Source organism: Sceloporus occidentalis, unplaced genomic scaffold (genome assembly GCF_023333645.1).
Source record: "Sceloporus occidentalis isolate IW3139 unplaced genomic scaffold, rSceOcc1.0.p SCAF_8, whole genome shotgun sequence".
In the NCBI taxonomy this organism is placed as follows: domain Eukaryota; kingdom Metazoa; phylum Chordata; class Lepidosauria; order Squamata; family Phrynosomatidae; genus Sceloporus; species Sceloporus occidentalis.
Window position 1 is genome coordinate 16,349,156 of NW_028316988.1, and position 22,938 is coordinate 16,372,093.

At 43.8% G+C, this 22,938-nt stretch overlaps 1 protein-coding gene across 2 annotated transcripts in view; it reads left to right on the forward strand.

Annotated features, from left to right (window-relative positions):
• The first annotated feature begins 3,846 nt into the window (after positions 1–3,846).
• Positions 3,847–22,938, forward strand: part of GSN (gelsolin) — a 34,018-nt gene continuing 14,926 nt past the window's right edge. The window contains exon 1 of one of the 2 annotated variants that reach the window (XM_089534976.1): positions 3,847–3,916. Coding sequence is in view for 1 of the 2 variants with exons in the window: in XM_089534975.1 (XP_089391101.1) it covers positions 21,921–21,980 (60 nt within the window). In the remaining variant the exon portion in view is untranslated. Of the gene's footprint in view, positions 3,917–21,814; positions 21,981–22,938 lie in introns of those variants that run through there. The other variant, XM_089534975.1, reaches the window with a different exon arrangement.

Here is a 22,938-nt window from a genome sequence, read left to right on the forward strand (position 1 = left end):
CGGAGAGGTGGGGCTGAGGGTGGGGTTTACGGAAGACGGGCATTTCGAAGGGGGGAAAGGAGCCTATCGGAGGAGCGGAGGGAGAAAAAGGCGGGGCGAGGAGGGTTGGGGTGCGGCTTGAGAGAGGGAGAGCGCTTGCGCTGTGCGGCGCCTGCGCAGAAGCTGGTTCTTTCCTACTTAGAGGTGGGGCTTAACAAAGACGGACATGTCGAAGGGGGGAAAGGAGCCTATCGAAAGAGCGGAGGGAGAAAGAGGCGGGGCGAAGAGGGGCGTGGTTTGAGGGAGATTTTTTTTAGAACTTTCGCGGCGGGAGGCGCCTTGTTAACGGAGGGGAGGGGGTTAGTGGAGCTACAGCGCATGCGCACTTCAGGAAGCTAGCATTAAAAGCCCTCTCCTCAGTCTAGTCAGCAGTTACTCGGCTCTGCCACTAGTGGGCAGCCACACAATATGGCTTTGCCCCATTGAGGCTGAGAGAGTGTGACCCAGTGGGGCCTTTTTTTCATTTGAATTTTATTTTTAACCTGTTACCTCACGGTACTCAAAAGTAACCTTTCAAAACAGTCGAAAAACATCATTTGAGATCTACACAGTTACAATTTGACTTCCCAGAAATTCTTTACCATTTAAATCTTATAGTCTTCAATACAACTGCAATATTTTTTTCAGTTCCTCTGTGTATTAATAATTATTACTGTATATACAGTACCTAATATATGTCATATCACATCATATATATATATATATATATACACACACACACACACACACACACACTCTCCATATTTGTGGGTTTGATTAATATGTCCTCTCTAGGAATCTCTAGGTCCTCCAGTGGAACTCTATGGTCAACTTTAACTAAAAGTAGCACTGAAAGACCTAGAGATTCCTAGAGAGGACACTCCACAAGGCATTTGTTGCTCCTCCAGTGCAACTCTATGGTCAGAGTCTGTCAGACATTGACCATAGAGTTGTGCTGGAGGACCTAGAGATTCCTAGAGAGGTGTCCTCTCAGGTAAAAAACATGGCGTTTTCATGATTTGCAGTTTTTCCATATTCACAGGGGTCTTGTGCCCCTAACCCTAGCGAATATGGGGGGACATATTCCGCTATGAAACCCATTGGATAACCTTGGACAAAGTCACACTCTCTCAGCCTCAGAGGAAGGCAATGGCAGACCTCCTCTGAACAAACCTTGCCAAGAAAACCCCATGAGAGGGTTGCCATAAGTCGGAAGTGATGTGGAGGCCCACAACAATACTGATAACGTCCGTATTTGTGTCACGTAACCTTAGCAAGCCTGGTGTCCCCAGATGTGTTTTGCTAGACTTTGCATCCTCACTAGCCAGATGGGAATAATGGGAGATCATATAGTCCAAGACCATGTTTGTGGAAGTCAAAGCTAGACAACCTTGCTCAATTTTCCCCCCTTTCTTTCCTTATGTCTGTATATTCTTATGTCTGCTTTTAGATTTAGAAAAAGGAGAAACTGGAAAGAGACAGAAAGACTGAGTCACGTCCAAACCGAGCGAGTAACAAATAAACCAAGATAATCCGTCTGCAAAGGGAAATAGAGGAACCACAAGAGAGAGAAAGACTCTGAGAATAAAATGGAGAAGAGGGGAATGGTTTGCGGATGGCAAGACATCTCAGTCTTGAAAACAATTTGCCAATACTGGCACCTCTTTTGTTCCTCATATAGTTCCCCATGGCTGGACAAAATGGCAGGTTCTCCCTTTTTGCACTTGGCAGTAAAAGAACACATTTTTAATCTCCTCTTAAAGCATTTCTGCTGTTTCAAGAGTTAAAGTAGTCCAACACTTCTAGTGGACAGGATGCTGAGAAGACTGATCTGGCCCATGGATGATAGCAATGCAATGTGGATGGGCAATTTCTCTATTTTGTTGGTTTGGTAAATCCAGTTGATGCCAAATGTCTGCTCTGGAGAAGACACTATAGGGTTTAGGGCAGTTGCTTGTCCCCGAATTGCCTTTAAGATGCCACCATTTGCCTTTTTATTGTTTTGCTGTCAAAGCTGCAACTGGAGCAAGATCTGCAGGGCATCGCTTCCTCTCAAAGATGAAAGATCTGCTCTTTGTGGTGTATCTTGCCAAGCAAAAAGATGCTAAAGAGAGAGAGAAGAAATCAGATTCTAGAAGAAGGCAGATGCCCATGTATAAATCAAGGCCAGCATGCATATATATATATATATATATATATATATTGTGTATATACTGTATCTTTATAATACCAAGCAAAAAGATGCTAAAGAGAGAGAAAAGAAAATCGGATTCTGGAAGAAGGGATATGCACATGTGTGTGTATATATCTTGCCAATTATCTTACTAAAGGCTATATATATAAGTGTGTGTGTGTGTGTGTGTGTGTATAGCCTTTAGTAAGAGAATACATTTAAAAAGTGTATTCCTCTGAGTGCCAGGTCCAAGAACCAAAAACGAATGCCCACTATACTGCGCAGGTGAGCTTCTTCCAAGTAAAGTATGCACCAATATGTTGCCTGTTGACCCATTATAAGGGTGGAAAGAATATTCAAAAATATGTTTTTTAAACCCCCAAAGCATGCTTTTCGAGTGTTGAGAAATGCTGATGAGAGGAATCCTGGACTGGTGAGACCGGTTATGACATCTGACCTTATGTTGAAGACTTTTTGCTGGACTCAGAGAATCAGAAGAGTTGGGAAAGAGTCCAAAGTTCATCTATTCCAACCTTCTGCCATGCAGGAACACACCACCAAAGACCTGGAAGAAAGGGCTATGAACCTGCCCCACACCTTTTCCTGTGCCTTCTGCGTCTGTGGAGGGAATAATAGAATTGCAAGGCACCCCAAAGGCCATCCAGTCCAACCCTCTGCCATGCAGGAACACATCATCAAAGACTTAGAGGAAAAGGTTATAAGCCTGCCACACACTTTGTCCAGGTTTCTGAACTTAAGGGTTAGCAGTGGAGGGAATGATAGAACTAGAAGAGACCCCAAAGATCATCCAGTCCAACCCTCTGCCATGGAGGAACACCCCCCCAAAGAGTTGGAGGATAGGCTTATGAGCCTTCTCCAGGCTTCTGTCCTTAAGGGTTGGCTGTGAAGGGAATCATAACATTGCAAGAGACCTCAAAGGTCATCCAGTCCCACCTCCTGCCATGCAAAGACTTGGAGGAAAGGGTCCTGAGCCTGCCATGCATCTTCTGCACCTTCTGCCCTGAAGGGTTGGTTGTGAAGGGAATCATAGCACTCCAAAGTTCATCCAGTCCAACCTTTTGCCATGCAGGAACACACCACCAAAGACTTGGAGGAAAGGGTTATAAGCCTGCTACAGGCTTCTGCCCTGAAGGGGTTGTCTGGTGAGGGACCCATAGCATTGCAAGGGCACCCCAAAGGTCATCCAGTCCAACCCATGCGAAAACACACCCATTAGAGAAAACCCTTGCCTAAGAAAACCCAATGAAGTTAAATGAAATGGAGGAAAGGGTTATGAGCCTGCCATGCATCCTCTCCTGCACCTTCTGCCTTGAAGGGTTGGCTCTGGAGGGCTCTGCACCCTGGCCATCCTTGAAGCCAGTGCCTCAGGTGGCACAAGGGTTTGGGTCGACACTGACCATGCCTCTGCCTGGTTAACAGGGCTCTTGGAGCCTGATTCCTTCCTGTGCATGGGGTGGATGTGACCCCCGGTCCCTGTCCTCAGGCAGCCCAAAGTTTTGGGACGGCAGCTGCCAAGCCAGCATCACCAGCTTTCCTTAGAGGGCTTTGCTGGGCGTGGAAGAGGAGAAATGCCCGCCCAGCCCAGCCCTGCCCAGCTCTCTTTCCCTTTCTCTCCTTCTTCCCTGCTGCTCACTCCTTCCCAGCCCCTTTATTCTCTGGGTTGCAATCCTCTGGACTGAGCAAAGTTGTATTTTGCATCGACAGGTAGGAGGACCCTGGAGCAAATCTGGAGGAGAGGATGGGGTTGGAGGGGGGAGAGAGAAAGGATATTTGGGGGGATAAATCTGTGTTTGGTTCCCTCCCTTCTAGGGGTCTGGATCTGTCCCAGACAACGAAAAGGATCTCCAGTCCTCATCCCTCCAAATGGATCAAGGAAAGTACTCTGAAATTACTGTATAAAGATGCCCAACAATGTGGACTGCCATTGCCAAGACTGTTCACAAAACCCCCCAAATGAGCAGTTTTGCATTGTTTCCAACGAGAGATGGAGCACACAGTGTGGTCCCCCCCCCCCGACAAATCAGAACAAGGACTTCCCAAAAACAACTGGATACATTGCACATATATATATATATATAGAGAGAGAGAGAGAGAGAGAGAGAGATGCCATGGTACTTTCTTGATACTTTCCTTGATCCATTTGGAGGTTGTTGTCCCGCTTTTTTTTTAGTCCTGCATTTTAACTTTAGTATATTTTTATGGGATTTTATGCTGCCATTAGATGATTTTTAATTGTTATAAGAGTTTTTAAATAAAATTTATCTGTGAGCCACTGCCTTGGGTCCCTTCTGGGATAAAAGGCAGTATACACATGTGATAGATGATAGATAGATAGATAGATAGATAGATAGATAGATAAGCAGATAGTCAGACAGGCAAAGAGACTAGATAGATAGATAGATAGATAGATAGATAGATAGATAGATAGATAGATAGACAGATAGAATAACAGACATGATAGATATATAGATAGACAGACAGACAGAGACAAGATAGATGGAATAACAGACAGCTGATGATAGATAGATAGATAGATAGATAGATAGATAGATAGATAGAATAACAGACATGATAGATATATAGATAGACAGACAGACAGAGACAAGATAGATGGAATAACAGACAGCTGATGATAGATAGATAGATAGATAGATAGATAGATAGATAGATAGAGTAGATGATAAAGCCAAATGGAGATGTGCCCATCCCTTCCTAGCTTGGTTTGCATTCAGATGTTGTTTGGTGGAAGGGGGACCCATATATACACAAGGATGGGGGGGGCATGATCCTGCTGCTTTGAGGCTTTTTGGGGGGAGAATGAAGGGTACCAAATCCAACTGTATAGGCATCTTTGGCGAAGAAAATCAGTGGGTGGGTGAGATCGAAAGCCACCAGTTTTTGTTTCTAGGAGACTTTTATGAGATGAGTGGAGAGGAGGAGAAAGTAGAGGATGTGCTATGCTTTGAGAGTAAGCCCTGGGGGGAGATCAGCCTCCATATCCCCCCCCAAAAAATCTGATCCTGGATTTGAAGGAGGGAGTGAGAGACCCTTCTGAGAATCAGTTGAAGTCATTTGTTGTTGGTGTGTGCCTTCAAGTCCTTTCCAACTTAGGGCCACCCCAAGGCCAACAAAAGGCTTTTGACAAGGAAGAGTGGGACAGTAATAAAGCCATTGTTGTGGGATGCCTTCAAGTCATTTCTGACGCCTGGTGACCCCGTCATGGAGTCTTCCTGGCCAGATTTGTTCAGAGAGGGTTGGCCTTTGCCTTCCTCTGAGGCTGAGAGAGTGTGACTTGCTCACGGTCACTCAGTGGGTTGCCATGGCTGAGCTAGGATTCGAACCCTGGCGTCCAGAGTCCAACACTCAGACCATTGCACCATACTAGGTCCCCAAATAAAGCCAGACTGTATATCAGGTAACAAACCTCTGACACAGAAATTCCTCTTTTTTGCAAGGTCTTTGAAAACCTGTTCAGCCTCCTTTCTTCCTGCTTGACCCCTGTCTTGCTGGAAGGTTTTTTAAAATAGCATCAGCATTTTTAAAATAGCGTTCCACAGTAAAGAAAGGCTAGGGAAAGCAAACAGTGGTTTGAATCAGGATAAGCCCTCTTTATCTCCTTGTATGTGATAACCAGCCTTTGTAATGCCAGAACATTGGTGTTCGCAGGCGCAGAAAATGTTGCTTTCACCTGCCATTGCAACAGGAGAAAAGCTGCAATCCACAGACTTTTCCTCTTCTGCCAAGGTTGAATATATATATATATGAATATATATATATATATATATATATATATATATATATATATATATCTCACAATAAAATAAAGTATCTGCGTGTCTCTGGATGCTGTAGCTTTTCTGGACGCCGCGCCAAACACTTCCAAATCGGACCGAAAGTTTTTGGTTGTTGTCCGAGTTGCAAGGCCGGGTTCAATTGAAATGCCAGTTTTGTTCACTAGAAGCAAAAAGGGGCCTGCCATAACTTATTGGTCTGCTAAGATCCCAAGTTGGAAAAGTCAGAGCGATATAATATAGTTGCAAAGATTGCTGAGGGTTTTTTAGAAGGTGGTGGAAAAGGTGGAAAAGCAATCTCTAAGGTAGTGCTTGGAAAAGCCCTGAGTTTAAAAAGGGGGTGCAGGAAAACAAGAGACCCTTTAAGCTACTTTTGGGGTGCAAGGTAGGACCCTCACAATGAAGGGTTTTACTTCACTTAGTTTTCCAAAAAACATTAAATCCAGACTCTACAGAATTACTATTGACACTTTGCAGAAGATCAAAACCCAAGAGAGACAAAATAGCAAAGCAGGCAACTGTTTTGAAGCAGTGGATACAAATATATGTCCTAAAAGGAAGCTAAAACCATACATGTTAACCTTCCATGCCATTTTTAAAGGGACTGAAACTTTCTGAGCATTTGAACTTGGCATCCCATTCATGGAAAACACACACAAACATAGGCATCCGAGTTAAATGCCTATAATTGAGTCAGATCATAGGTTTGTCTGGATCTGTAATATCTACCCTGTTTGGCAGCAGCTTCCTAGGCTTTTGAATGGTAGAATATATGGAGGTATTGTGGAGTAAACATGAGACTTTCTACCTTAAAATCAGATGTTCTACTACCAAACTAGGGACCAAAATGCCCCTCAAAGGCACCAGATTCCATCACATCTCCGAAGCTGAGCAGGGCCAGCTCCAGTTAGGCTATATTTCAGAGGATGAAACTGGTCAAACCACCTCTGCCTAGGAAAAATCTTACAACATTCGCTGGGTCGCCATAAATCGCCAGGTATCTTTTCCACCATGATGCTGCTTCTGGCCTTTTTGAATGCTTGGCTGGGAAAATGGCAGTGGAGGCACCTCTTTGGTGCCAAGAGTCATTGGGCTGAGAAGGATCTGAAGAAGACATTTCTGCATGAAGACAGTAAACGTCGCTCTTTACATTCTTGGTTGCAGGCCCCTAAATTGTATCCTAGGCTTATCCACGAGTCGTATCAAAATTCATAATTTTGACCTCACAACGTGCCCTCAACCTATATGTGAGATTGACTTATAGTCGAGTATATATGGTCATTTTGGCCCTCGACTTATCCATGAGGTTGACTTAAGGTGGAGTATATACAATAAGATCTAGTTCAGGTTGGCATTCACTGCCTGGCAGAATCTCTTTAGGGCTTCAGGTAGGAGTCTTTCCCAATTCTAACTGGAGAGGTAAGGAGACCTTTGCATGCAGAGTAAATGCTCTATTGTATGCTCTATGTTCTATTGTAGCTTTTGAATAGGCAAAAGAGCCCAATTATACCCCACCCATCTCTTATTCCAAACAGTTAGCTTAAACTTACAATGCCCAGGAGTTTTGGGTTTGAAGTTCATGCCTAAATCCGGCTTCAGAGGTGTGGTTGTGGATGGATGCAGTAAGTGCACAGGAACAGGTGGCAAGGATGGATCCCAAAAGGCAGAACTGTGAGTCATAGTATTGCCTGGGAGGAGCAGGACCATATCCATGTCAACAATTTATTCCTCCCTCTATCACACACACACACACACACACACACACACACACACACAAAACCACACTCCTACGCTTTGCCCAGATTCGATACTGCAACCACAAAACAAACTTTAAAACAAAGCCTTAACTCCCAATGCCGTGATCCATAAACGCAACAGATACGGAGCAATGGCTAGGAATAAACTTTTGTTGAGTGAGATCCCAATATCAAGGGGTTTTCTTGGCAAGTTTCATCAGAGGAGGTTTGCCATTGCCATCCTCTGAGGGTGAGAGTGGGACTTACCCAAAGTCACCCTAAGCCTCATTCCCACTTACAAATAAATCGCTTTGCAATCTGAATTGATGGATCGGTTCGGCAGCGGGGCGCAGTTCACACTATATTTGCCCCGATCATATTTTCTTGCTGCAAAATAAAATAACCCACTTGTGGTTCACATTGACGAATGAGTCGATTCAAAATGGACCCGCTCCAGCCGGCCGAAGGGCAAATTTAAATTGATTCCAGTCTGCATCTGGTTCGCACTTACGCGGAATTGATTTATACAAAAAGACACAGAAAAAATTAGCGTCAAAAAGATGTGGGTGAAATGAGTCTAGCGCATGGCCCCCCTTTCCGAATCGCTTCAGTGATTAGGTTCAAGTGCGAACCAGGGTCACTTAAAATGGTTCAAAACTATTTGTGATCTGGTTTAAAAGGTAGTGGGAATGAGGCCCTTGTGGGTTTACACAGCTGAGCTGGGATTTGAATCCTGATCGCCGGAGTCATAGTCCAAGGCTTAAACCACTATGCCATGATGGTCTCTGTATGAAAGTGTAAATTGTGTAATAATAACAATAACAATAATAATACACCAGTGCTTCCCAAACTTTGGTCCTCCAGATGTTTTGGATTTCAGCTCCCAGAAGCCCCAACCAGCTTGGCCAACTGTCAAGAATACTGGGAGCTGAAGTCCAAAACATCTGTGTGATCAAAGTTTGGGAATCACTGCTTCACACTCATGTGGTTTCTTTTCATTTGAGAAGGGATTGGGGATATTTTCATAGACTGAGGACCCAACCCCCTTATATCTGACTATCCAAAAATAAAAACCCGGTTGCATCCTAGTCAGCTGCCTGTCCAACCTCTTCTTGAACGCCTACGAGGCACAAGCATTCTTGGCAGCCCTTCGAACTAGCAGGGGGTGTCGGGATTTCTTTTTCCCCTTCTGCCACAGCTGTGATTTACATCCCACTAAATTCCTAAGAAGGAAGAGGTGGAAAAGGAGACCGTGACTCAACATGACTTGTCGCAACCCTCCCAACCTTGCAGAAGAAATATTCTTGATTAATCTTAAGCAGAAAGGCCTTCCTCGCCTTGGTGCCCTCCAAATATTGTTGGACTGAAGTGCACCACCTTCCCAACCCTTGCCATCACTGGCTGATGGGAGTTGGAGTCCCAAAGAAAAGAGGCACACTGGAATACGCAGGCAGGGCCTTGTGCATTGCTGTCATTTTTAGCATGAGATTCAAGAAGGGAGAAACTGCTTTGGTGGGATGTGATTACAGTCAGAATAATTGTAGTGTTCAGCCGATGCTGTGAAAGCAAAGGACAGCAATTGTCTGCATGGAGCTTGGATGAGATGGAATTATTCCTGGGATGATGGAGGGCAAGGCAGGCGCACCCTCTCCAAAGGCAGACCCAGTGGTTGTTTAGTTCTTCCAAGCTCCATCAGACAAATAAGTGGTTATGAAGGGAGGCGAGGCTCATACATTGCTTTGCATGCGCATAAAAAATCCATATTGCCATTCTCCTGGGAATGTTTTGTGGTCTGTAAAATTAAAGACTATGGCTGCGGCTAGCTGGCAGTTCCATTCCACTCATATTTTCGTCCCTCTATAACCTGCTTTTGTCTCCTAAGAGAAACAGAGAGAGAGAGAGCTCACATTCTAATATTTGTCTCCGAAAACCCAGAACGAGACTCTGGCTCCATCCGCACTGCAGAAATAATCCAGTTTGACACCACTTTAACTGCCATGGCTCAATGGTATGGAATTCTGGGAAGATATTTAGCCTTCTCTGGAGCCACAACAAACCACAATTCCAAGGATTCGCTAGCCCTGAGCAGTTACAGTTAAAAGTGGTGTCAAACTGGATTACGGTCAGCCCTCCTTATCCATGGATTTTTTTTATCTATGGATTCAAGCATCCACTGCTTGAAAATATTCCCAAAAAAGTATACATTCCAAATAGCAAACCTTGATTTTTCCATTTTATATAAGGGACACCATTTTGGTATGCCATTGTATTTAATGGGACTTCCAAATCAGAAATTAAACTTGGAAAGTAGTGACAGAAACAATTCATTCCCCCAGAACCAGAAATCGAACGTTTTGGGAACGGGAGGGGAAAACATTTCCGGAGGAATAATAAACTATTGTCTTGAATCAAAATGCAGTAGTATATATTCGTACGAAACCCAGAAACATTTCCTTTCATGGCCTGCCCTCGTGGATGCTGTGTCTCTCTTTCCTTTTTGCCTCCTTCTTCAAGAGTGGAATTGCTGATGGAGAGAGGATGACTGGCAAAGCCTTGTTTCCTGCTGCCTGCGTTATATGACCAATTCAGGCTGGCTGCCAAAAAAGCAGATGAAAATAGCACCCACGTCCTTAATGCCAGGAACCGAAGGAGGCAGTTGCTTGAATGGACTTTTGATGAAAGGCAAAAGTTTTGCTGTTGTTCTCGTTCATAATTGAGCTTATTATGGGAGTTCTCTTTGTGATGTTTCTGGCGTTCCCTCATGCATGCCACAGATAAAAACTGGGACACATGTGGGCCAAGCAACATGGATAGCAAAAGTTATTAATGAGGAAAGATACTCAAGCTTGGAGATGCTGCAGCGGTTTGCTTTTGCCTGAGTTGACAGGGAAGGGCAGAGTTCCACCACCATTTTCCTTTCCTCTCCCTGCACTGAGCTAACTAAATGCAAAGGCCTATATTGGGAGAAAGGTGGAATATAATAAAATCATCATCATCATCATCCTCATCCTCATCCTCATCATCATCATCATCATCATCATCATCTACTTTTTCCATTTTGAACTCAGTTTGCAGCAATGGAAATACAGTGGGTCCTTGGCCTCGGCTGTGGTTTGCTTCCAGGACCCCGCCATGGGTACCAAAATCCATGGATGCTCAAGTCCCATTATATACTTTGTAAAATGGTGTCCCTTATATGAAATGGCAAAAATCAAGGCTTGCTTTTTGGAAATTATATATATATTTAAATATATGTAACCCTTGGATAAGGAATCCGTGGATACAGAGGGCCAATTGTACACTAAGTTCTCTGCAATCGTGCCTATGGCATTTATCACACAGCGGCAAATCCTGTGCAGAAACAGGGTTTTAAAATCCGCTAAACACCCACAAATGCGGGTTATTTTTCAGACAAGTCATGTGAAAAACAATCCGCAAAAACGGGTTATTTTCACTTTAAATCTAGGTTCTGCACGGGATTCGTCCCGTGTGATAAACCCCTTAATGAAGTTATATTTCAAATGCAAAGCAAACGCTTGGGAATGGCTCCATATTGTTTGTACAAGAAGCAATATGGACCTTTTAAAAGTGGCACGATACAGGATTCATTGGGATTTCCAATTGATAGAGTTGGAGGGAATGCATTGCACACACACTTGCAAAAGGAGATTGTCTTGGGTCTGTTTTAAATACTGTATGTAGCGATCAATATTGCAAGAAAAAGAACCTTTTAAAAAGGAAAAGAAAGATAATGCAGCAACCTAAACCCTATTTAAAATGTCTCCTAGGGAAGAGTGTTTTAAAAAAAAGTTATGGGGATGACTTGTGTCAAAGACGCCAAGGTAGTAAGTAAGATCCGCTTCGAATAAACTGCTTGGAATGTTAACTTGCTTTATTTTTGGATGTTATGAAATAAATCCAACTTTGCTAACCATGGATTCTCATCCAAACTTCCAGCTTTGCCCCCTTTCTATGCAGTATATATACCTCTCCCTGATCATCTAAATCCTCCTTTCATTTTCAAAACCTACTTCTATGCATGATATAATATAAGACATCTTCCTTGGGCATGACTTGAACGGATCGGTGGGTTGGGGAAATTCTATCAAATAAAGGGACGGGTGGGAGATATCTGCTGACACTCTTTTATTCCTTTTTATAAGTACTAAATTGAATGGTATTTGATTTGAGATTCTTGGGGTCGAAGGAAATGTGTGCAAATGGATGGACTCTTTTTGTGCACCCTCAATGTATTTTATTATGTCTTACTAGTTACATTCATAGCCTTTCTCCCTTCCACTGACCTCAAGGTGGCACACACGGCTTTACTCCATCCTATCCTCACAACAACCTTGCAAGGTAGGTCAGGCAGACAAAAGGAGTGTCTCTCTCAGCCAGCACTTTACAAAGTGACAGCAGACTTGGATCTGAGTTCTTGCAGGCCTTGGACTGGAGATTTGGGTAGGAACCCTTCCGCCTGCCCCCCATATATATATATATCACATAGGAGAGCCAGCGCAGCATTGAATTGGTGAGTTGACTGTCTCATTAATCCTCTGCTTTCCCACTCTTTCAGCTGCCTTTAAAATGTCCCAGTTTCCCTCTCCTCCTCCCACTTTCCCCCTTTCTCCTCCACTTTCTTTAGTTGCTACAAGCTCAAAGTAGTTTGCAAAGTAGTTTGCACTCCATGGAATTTGGAAAGGAGGAAGAGGCAAGGAGAGGTGGATTCTTGCCCTTCCCAGAAGACTCAGACAGAAGCAAACTATGGCGCCTTCTTCAAACCTATGTGTTCTTCCTCCTCATGAATAACATGGTGACTATACTCTGATGTTGCTTGGCCACACGTCACACATCTTTAAAATGTTGGAGGCTATGTATATTTACTCTAGTTGGGACTAACTCATATGAGCCAGTGTGACGTAGTGGTTTCAGTGTTGGGCTATGACTCTGGAGACCAGGGTTTGAATCCCCCACTTGGCCATGAAACCACTGGGTGAACATGGGCAAGTCACCTACTCTCAGCCTCTGGGGAAGGCAAGTGCAAACCTCCTCTGAGCCAATCTTGCCAAGAAAACCCTATGATAGGTTTGTCTTAGGGTCACCATGAGTCGGAAATGACTTGAAGGCACACAACACACACTTAGCCTGGAAGATCAGTATACAACACACACATATGTACTCATGATTCAGATGCCAAATATAGGAAGGAGGTGGTATCGTGTTGCCTGAGCTTGTTGGAAAGGGAATGAATATTTTGCCTAAAGGCAGAGGAGCCATATGGGTTAAGGCTGCTTGCATCCTCTGTGAATCTGTTTTCTGTTAAAGTCAGATCTCTGCAAGCTAGGAGCACAGTATGCAGCCAAAGCCACATTCCAAAGCAATCTCTCCAGTCTCATCCTTTGCACACTTACTCAGAGGTAATCCCCCCTGTATTCAAGCAGGCTTACTTTTACGTTGCAACGGGTCGGATCAAAGCCTCCATAAAAAGCAAAACTGACCAGACCCGACTTGTGTGTTTCCTTTCAAGTGACTCAGCAGCCTAGGAACAATCTCTTCATTAACCCTGCTGTGCAAAGTGGAGAATATTAAAATAAATGACTGAATAGTTAGGCAGTGCCAAAGAGCTGCAGTGAAACTGACTTCAGCCATTAGCCTGATTGCTTTCTCAAGCACTAGAATTGGCTGTGGATAAGGGAATGCAGGGGAGAGCCAGCATGCATAGTAGTAGAGCAGGGTTCGATTCTCCACTCGGCCATTAAACCCATTGAGTCACGCTCTCTCAGCCTCAGAGGAAAGCAATGGCAAATCTCCCCTGAGCACATCTTGCCAAGAAAACCTTGTGATGGTTCACCTTAGGCTCACAGTGAGTTGGAAACAACAACACGACAACAACAAGGGAATGCAGAACATACTAGCTTTGTGGTATCGTACCATCCCAATACTCCTGAAAACCAGGACACATGTGGCCAAGCAAAAACACCAAAAGTTATGAATGAGGATGAACACAAAAACCGGAAGAGGCTGCAGCAGTTTGCTTTTCCCTGAGCCGACTGGGAAGGGCACAATGTTGGCCTGCATCCTCTCCCCCGGAATCGAACGCAAACTACTTCTGGGCTTTGAACTCAGTTTGCAGCAATTCAAGTAAGCTGAGGACAAATGTGGGAAGAGGAGAGAAAAACCAGGATGTTTTAAAAACAATTGAAAAAGTGGGATGATGGAGGATTAATCGGAGCTGTCCTTGCCGAACTGGGACAGTTGGAGGGTACATGATATTATTGGACATGGAGATGAGAATTGTGAAGCCTTCGAGATGTGATTATTAAACTACAACACCCAGCACTTTTCACCATTGGCTATGTGGACTAGGATTGCAGGGAATTGCAATTTAAGAAGACCTATACTGTACCTCTATTTTATGGATCAATCCGTCTTTGTTGAATGATAGCCTTTAAGGATTCGACAGATTGCTTTCTTGTGGTGTCCTCCTAGCCATCCTCTTTCTGTTTGGCCATTCTTGCTCCAAACCAAATTACCCTTTTGCAGAAGGCAAATCTGGAAATCTGCAAAGAGAATTTCCTCCCAACAGTCAGGCCTGTCCAGCTTTTTCCATCTCCGCTCTGACCGCAAAGAGCTGGAAAACCATCCAGGCAGAGCACTGCTGGCATTTCCAAGACTGTGTGCAAAGCCCTCATGGAGAGAGAGAGGGCTAGAAAACAACCGACCCATATTAGGAACTCGCAAGCAAAGCCTTGGGAAACCATCTGAGAGGTGGTTTTTAAAGAGGCCAGCTTTGTAAACTGGAAACCAAGCTTATATTGTTTTTGTCCTTGTGTACTTCCAAGTCATTGGCAAGATTTATTCAGACTAGGGAGTTTGCTATTGCCTTTGCCTGAGGCTGAGAGAGTATCACCCAGTGGATCTCATGGTCAAGCGGAGAATCGAACCCCGATCTCCAGAGTTGCAGACCAACACTCAAACCACCGTGTCACGCTGGTTGTACAGTGTGTTTGTGTGTGTGGCACAGTGGTTTGACTGTTGGACTATGACTCTGGAGACCAGAGTTCGATTCCCAGATTGGCAATGAAAGCCACTGAGTGTGCTTGGACAAGTCACACACTCTCAGCCTCAGGCAAAACTGGATTTCAGGAATTGCAGCATTTGCTCAGCACCATATAAACGTGGAAGGCTAAGTATATATTCTGAATGTAAATGCACCCTGCAAGTGCCCAGGGATAGAACTGAGAACAGGTTGCCAGATGTTACTGAGCTGAAAAACAAATGAAGAAGTCTTGCCAAGAAACCCTTGTGATAGATTCGCCTTAGTATCGGAAATGTCTTGAAGACACGCAACAACGAACAACAGACTGAGTTGTATGTACACTGCTGTTGCAGTATGCTATATACATTGGCCATGGTTGCTCTGGATTCTGGAAAGCGTAGTCCCCCAAAGGTTTTATTTTCTGGTTTCGGGGAGGGATCTGTGTCCATAGGCTGCCAATTTGCTATCCAGATCTCTCCAACTGAATAGGAACTTTATGCTTAATGGACAAGTGTGATGCTATTCAGTTTGTTCAGACAGCGGATTAGCTTTGTGTCTGAGTTACAACTACAGTTGTGGCTGGGAGTGTCTCTGGGAACACTCTTTTGTGTTGTCTTAAGGTGTTTGCTTAGGTTGTGACCCGTAAACCGGTTCAGCCGGGGAGACAAAGGTATTTGACCACAGTTCCAACAGAGCTTGGGAACGTTACTTATTGGACTATAGCTCCCAGAAGTCTCCAGCCAAGTTAGCCCCTGAAGGCACAGATTTATTTGACCATAATTCAAACAGAGCTTGGGAAAGTAACTTTTTGGGCCGCAGATCCCAGAATCATCCAGCCTGGGAGATTCTGGGAACTGTGGTCCAAAACGTAACTTTCCCAAGCTTTGAATCCTAAATACAGTTGTGGAAGAGGTCTAGTTTGAGCGGCTGTAAATCCCAGCCTTTGCTGGAGGGCAAAAAAGGCAGAATATAAATAGATTAATAACAACAACAACCCCTTGACATCGCACATTTTTCCAGTAAATACAGAGGACAAAATTGCCTCAAATTTCCTGGAAACTGGAATTTGATTTCTTAGGAGGAACATGTATTTTTTTCAAGCTTGCAAGGGCAAAACTTTTTGGACAAGGTATGAAGCTCACAAACTTTGAATCGATAAATATTAATAGGTTTGCCGCCCAACGCTTTGGAATATTTTAACCTTTCTCTTTGACTTTATTGTTTTAATATTCTATTTTTACATACGTTTGTTTAACAAAACCGCTTGGGAATTATTTTTAAATTTTTACGTTGGTTAGTTGAATTTTTTGCCTTCTGGCGAAAGCGCTTTTTAGTAAACTAGTAGTATTTGTCTGCCCTCTTCTGGTCTGTTTCAGGATTGAACTGTTCACTCCGCATAGGTGTATCCACACTCCAGAAATAAAGCAGTTTGACACCCCTTTAACTGCCACGGCTCTACCCTACCGAATCTTGGGATTTGTAGTTCATTTAGGCAACAAGGCTTTCTGACAGACCAGGCTGAATACCTCCCCAAAACTACAAATCTCAGGATCCCACAAGATCAAACTGCTTTGGTACCAAACTGCTTTATTTCTGCAGTGTAGATACATCCCAAATGGCTAATAAATCCAGCCTTTCTCATCCCTTTGAACCTGGTTTATGTGCACATGTGTGCATACATGTGCCTTCAAACCACCTATTGACTTATTTTATGATTTTTCCTTAGGCAAAGAATACTAAAAAGTGGTTTTATTTTATATATAGCACATGGTATTTGTTGGCGATCTCCCATCCAAATACTACGTCCCAATGTCCCCCAGTGTTAGCTATGCTGACTTGGGCTGCTGGGTCTTGTAGTCCGACAGCATCTGAAAGGCCACATGATTCCCACCCTTAGTGTGTATTTGTGTGTTGTGTGCCTCCAAGTCATTTCTGACTCATGGCAACCCTAAGGCAAACCAATCTTAGGGTTTTCTTGGCCGGATTTGTTCAGAGGAGGTTTGTCATTGTCTTTGTCTGAGGCTGAGAGAGTGTGACTTGCCCAAAGCCATTACAACAGAGTTAAAATGAAAGTTAAACTGACTTCTCCAATATGTTCAGTAGGAAAACCAACAGATGGAGTTAAAGAGGGCTGCACTGACATTCAGCGTGAAACCATGGTTCAGTGCAGTTTCACTCTGCAGTGCTAGAAATGTGAGTCTGAAAGCAAAAAAAGAGAGGTTCAGATTTCTAATTCGGAGGGACAATGCCCCTCTGTGGCTAAACCTCTGAGAGCCAGCATGGTGCAGTGGGTTAGGTGTTGGACTATGACTCTGGAGACCAGGGTTCGAATCACTGCTTTGCCATAGAAACCCACTGGGTGACTCTGGACAAGTCACACTCTCTCAGCCTCAGAGGAGGGCAGTGGCAAGCCCCTTTGAAGAAACATGACCAGAAACCCCTGTGATCGGTTCACCTTAGGGTTGCCGTAAGCCAGAAATGACTTGAAGGCACACAACAAGAACAGAAGCTGCACCCCAATGTGGTTGGAGGAGGAGGAAGAGAAGGAAGAGGAGGAAGATGAAGAAGAGGAAAAGAAAGGAAGGGAAAGAAAAAGAGGGAGAGGGAGGAGGAGGAATAGGATAGGAAGAAGAAGGGGAGACAGTGAAGAAGGACAAAAGACAGCATCATTGCAGACTGATGCACATTGCTAAATCCCTTTCCTCCTCCTCTGTGAACAGTTGGAATGTTTGTGTACATTCCATTACAGCAAGGCAAACGATCCAAAGGGTAATTAGGGAGTTGACTTGTAAACAGCAGCTTATTAAAAATTGAATGGTAAGAAAGGCTGATCCCTGCCAAGACGCGGGTTCTCCCCCCCGGGAAGCCGCGCTCTTTCTATGGCCTTCCTCCTAATGATGGCTGGGGTACCACTGTGGCATGGTTCCTTCTGCCCTGCACTGTGGGAAGGTGGCCCTGCTAGCTTGCAAACAGTGACCCCTCTGTGGACTCTTCTTTCTGGGGGAAGACGGGAAGCCTGGAACAGGGAGAATCAGAGCAGAATAAAAACAAGAACAAAGCACGAACCAAAAATAAAAATCTGAGGACATCCAAAGAAGTTCTTGTTTTGTTTGGAGACGCGATTCCAAATGGTCCCCTCCAGGCCACTTTTGGCTTCTCTGCCAAAAGGAGAGCAACTGAAGAGAACATCTTTCTAGGACATTTGTGAGATCAGAGGAGGGACTGAGCAACATAAACACAGTGTCCTATTGCGATTCCCAGGAGAAAGAGGGGAAGAGGTTATGGATGCATGGATTTCAGATTTTCTTTATAGTTTTGGTTACCCAAACTTGGCTAGGCAGTCTCTGTCTAGTTCAGAGGACTCAGAGGGATCCTTAACATTGAAATGTTGTTGGATCCTTCAGATGAAAATGTTAATATGTAGAGAGATCTTGTAGCCCCTTTGTGACTCACTGAAAGAAAGACGTTGGCAGCGTCAGCCTTCCTAGACTTCAGTCTACTTCCTCAGATGTGTTAAAATGTGATACAGTCAGCCCTCCATATCCATGGATTCAAGCAATATACACATTCCCAAAATCAAACTTGCATTTTACCACTTTATGTACAAGGGATACCATCTTACTATGCCACTGTATTTAACGGGACTTAAACCTTGCCAAGAAAACCCCACAATCGGGTCGCCCTAAGTTGAACATGACTTGAAGGGACACAACAACAGCAAACAATGTGTGTGAGTGGATCAAGGCGAGGACTGTATTGCAACATGTAGTGATTTGGTTTATTTTGGGTGGTAGAGGCCCAGACCCTTATTTGTGATGGTGTTCTGCACTCATTCCACATCGACCCATGTTGTGCAAACGCTGCAAAATGGAAAGGATTATCATTTATATTTTGGAGGAGAAGGATTTCCCAATGCAGTGGGGGACAGTGCAAAACATAATCTGGGTACAAGGAAGAATAAGATCTTTATTTCATCGAATGACTGCATTCTGTTTCGAAACTTCCTGCAAGTAAGAACCTGGGAACTAGGAACTGACTTCAGCATTACAAAGAAGGGAGAGTGTTAATTGAATCTCTTGTGGCCTAAAGGACAGACAGCTTCTGGCAATATTCACAGACTAGTGAGATTAGAAAACTGGAAGTTTGAGAGTTTAGATAAGGATGATCACGCAAGAGGACTATTGAATAGAGCAGACTGGACCAATATTTGATGCAAAGGAGGCCAAGCCTGATTGTAGGGAAACTGGTCTCCACTTTGATCCTTTATAGCCAGAATTGGGCAAGCAGATATTTCTGGAGAGGCCTGCAATTGATAAAGATTGAAAGGGAAAAGGAGGAATTGATTGAGAAACAACATCTACAGATCTGGCAGACAGTCCAAACTATCAGCACTCGCCACATATTGTTATTTTCTGCAAAAGCGTTCCATAGATATCACCCTAAATCTTGTCATCTATGTTGGGGTTTCTGTTACAAAAATGAAAAGTGGAATGAAAGTATATTTTTATATTAATTTAGGTTGCATCAATACTGCAGAAATAATCCAGGATCCAGAACACACTGCATAAACAATCCAGTTTGGAACCGCTTTAACTGCCCTGACTCAATGCTAGGGAATTCTGGGAACTGTAGTCTTGTGGGACATTTAGCCTTCATTGACAAAGCGCTCTGGTGCCACAATAAACTACAATCCCAGAATTCCCTAGCACTGAGCCAGGGCAGTTAAATCGGTCTCAAACTGGATTATTTCAGCAGTGTGGTTTGGAACCAGGTTGGCATCACTTTTAACTTTGATGGCCCAGTTCTATGAAATCCCCGAAATTGTAGTTTTGGGAGACATCAGAGCTCTAACTGTGTCACAAAACTACAGTTCCCAGCACTTCATAGCATTAAGTCATGGCAGTTGAAGTGGTGTCAAACTGGATTATTTCTGCAGAGCGTATGCAGCCTTAATCTCCTTGCTAAGGGCGTTCGTTGCTCATCTGGGCAAAGATATGGAATAGCAACTGAAATTAGAGCAAGTTGAAAAAGAAAATCCTGCAAAACTCAGTCAAAGCTTACTATGATAGAGATAATTCCTCTTACTCTTCCTTTTTCAATGCACAATAACCGATTTCTTGGAGACATTCAGGGGTAGCTGTGTTGGCCATTCAACAAACACAAGCAAAAATCCATCAGTGATGCCTTTATTGGCCAAAATGCACAATATACTCGTTGCAAGCTTTCGAAGCTCCATAGGCTTCTTCAACAGGCAAGGTGTTACAAACCAAAAAACAAACAATTGGAGATGTTTTGGGGGGGTAGAATTCAAATACACAAAGCAAAGTATGCAAAAGGATCTTGTTGCCCCTTTGAGATTAAATGGTTGCTTGCAAGCCTCCAGGCGATACTATTGGCTTTGATGAATGGATGGCACATTATCAGCCTTTATGCTTTGGCTTTGAGGTTAACACAATCAAACAACAGACATTTTAGGACACTGAACTGATCAGTAACTAAGGATAAGAGTGCTGCACTTCAGGTGAAGTGCAATAAAAGTTCCAAGTTTGTAGGTTTCTTTACTGTACATTGCAATACAGCCCTTGCCTTGACAGCTGCGTACAAGAATATAGGTATGATCATACAAAGTTGTGTACAAAAGAAAATTACAGTACATTTGGGGAAGCTTCCTACACCAAATCTGGGCCTTGGGTAGAGTTGCAAAAATGTGGCTATTAGTTTAAGTTGCATTTAACAATCTGTATTATTAGGGAAGGAGGAAGAGGAGAAGGAAACCAGGATAGTTAAAAGCTGCTAGAAAAGTAAGGTGGAAGAGGAGGACTCTTCCAGTCAAATTGGGACAGTTGGAAGGTTTACCTCTTTGGTGAGTTGTGGTGAGGCATTTTTCTGTTCCTACAAGCCACAATGGCTGATGGATGGATTGATGGAACTTGTAGTGATTATTATCTAAACCACACACACACATTTCAGCCTCCATCACTGACAACAAGGGCATTATGCCATCTGTGGATCTACCTGAACAGTTATAATGCTGATCCCATTTTGTGTGTGTGTATTGTGTGCCTTCAAGTGGTTTCTGACTTATGGGCGACCCTAAAGCGAACCTATCCTGGGGTTTTCTTGGCATGATTTATTCATAGGAGTTTTGCCATGGCCCTCCCTTGAGGCTGAGAGCATGTGACGTGTCCAAAGTCACCCAGTGAGTTTCATGGCTGAGCTGAAAATTGAACCCTGGTCTCCAGAGTCGTAGTCCAACAGTGAAACCACTACACCATGCTGGATCTCCCCATACCCTCCAGCATTTCAGAGATGAAAACAAGGACACATGTGGTCAAGTAACCTCAGAGTCTGGTCAAGATGTCAAAGGTTATGAGTGAGGAAGAACAGACAAGGTAGGAGAATGTGCAGCAGTGTGCTTTTGCTTGAGTCTGCTGGAAAGGACCAAATTCCACCTTCCACTTGCCGAGTCTGTTGAGTGCCAACAACTTTTGCACTTTGAACTCTGTTTGCAGCAATTCACATAAGCCCCAGACAAGGGAGGAAAGTCAGAGGAGAAGAGAGGAACTGGGACATTTTGAAAGCAGCTGGGAAAATGGGGTGACAAAAGATGAATTGGGATAGTTCCAAATATGCTTCCCTTCATCTTTATGGTTGCTGCCCTTGCCCTTGCCTTTATGGGAGCTTCAAAATCCATTCTTGTTCAGCGAGTTTCATAGGCGTGAGAAGTCCTTTTGGCCTCCAAAGACACCATTCTGCTCTTATGTAAGTTATCAGCCACACCAACAACAATGGCAGATTGTTTGTGGCTGGATGTAATGAATACCACATGGGCCTCGCACAGCGACGGTCCCCCTGAGAATCACCCTCTGTTCTGTTGGAAGTCTTTTCTGAAACAATTATTTTTTTGGCCAGGACAGAGTCTTGAACACAAGGCCTGTCCATGTGTTGCGATACAGCTGGGAATGGGCGTGCCTTGGGTGGGATCCCAGCCAACAATTGCACACCGATGGGAGATAAAAGGAGTGCGCTGGGACTCCTTCGGCCTCTTTCTTCTCTGTCTTCTCTGAGAGGCAGATTCGAGAAGAAGAGCGAGCTCCGTCAAGTCCTAGGGTTGGCACATTGGCAGAATAAGAGATCCAAAGATGATGGCGCGGTGGGGATTTGCTCCACTCATTGCTGCTCTGGCTGTGCTCTTGGCTTCGGTGAGTGACATCTCTCTTCCAATGTGCAAAGAGATCTTGCAGCATCTTTGAGACTAACTGAAAGAAAGAATCAGTCTGTAGAGAGATCTTAGAGAGTATGTAGAGGGATCTTATAGCTCTGAGACTAAGAATCAGTCTGTAGAGGATCTTATAGTAGAGAGTATGTAGAGGGATCTTATAGCTCTGAGACTAAGAATCAGTCTGTAGAGGATCTTATAGTAGAGAGTATGTAGAGGGATCTTATAGCTCTGAGACTAAGAATCAGTCTGTAGAGAGATCTTATAGTAGAGAGTATGTAGAGGGATCTTATAGCTCTGAGACTAAGAATCAGTCTGTAGAGAGATCTTGTAGCACCTTTGAGACTCATTGAAAGAAAGAAGTTGGCAGCAGGAGCTTTTGTAAACTAAAGTCTACTTCCTCTGATGCATCTGAAGAAGTAGACTTAAGTCTATGAAAGCTCCTACTGCGAACTTCTTTCTTTTAGTTAATTTCAAAGGTGCTGCAAGATCTCTCTACAGACTGATCTACAGACTAACACAGCTATATCTTTGAAATCTCTGTTCCAGCTCATATTTCATGGAGGTTATTGTTCAGCCTCTTCTACTTTTGAAGTGTCTGAAACCGGTGTATTTATTGTCGGATGAGTGAACTGTGGACTTGAGATCTGGAGCATCAATGCTTCTCGCATAATATATCTCTTTGTTTGTAGCAGTGGTTCCCAATCTGGAACAGGACTTGTAGGTTATCCGAAGAGTAGCTGTGTAAATTTGTTGCAGCAGACACTACAAAGAATCTTGTGGTGCCCTGGAGTTTCTTTATTAGTTCAGCAGCCAGTATGTTTAGTTATTTCCAGCAGGTTTGATTTGTGCTTTGTTCTTTGGGAACCGTGTGCTTTTATTTCCCGACTCAAACTGTAGCATTGTGCATTATGGAAGAGACCAAAGGATCCGATTTTCTT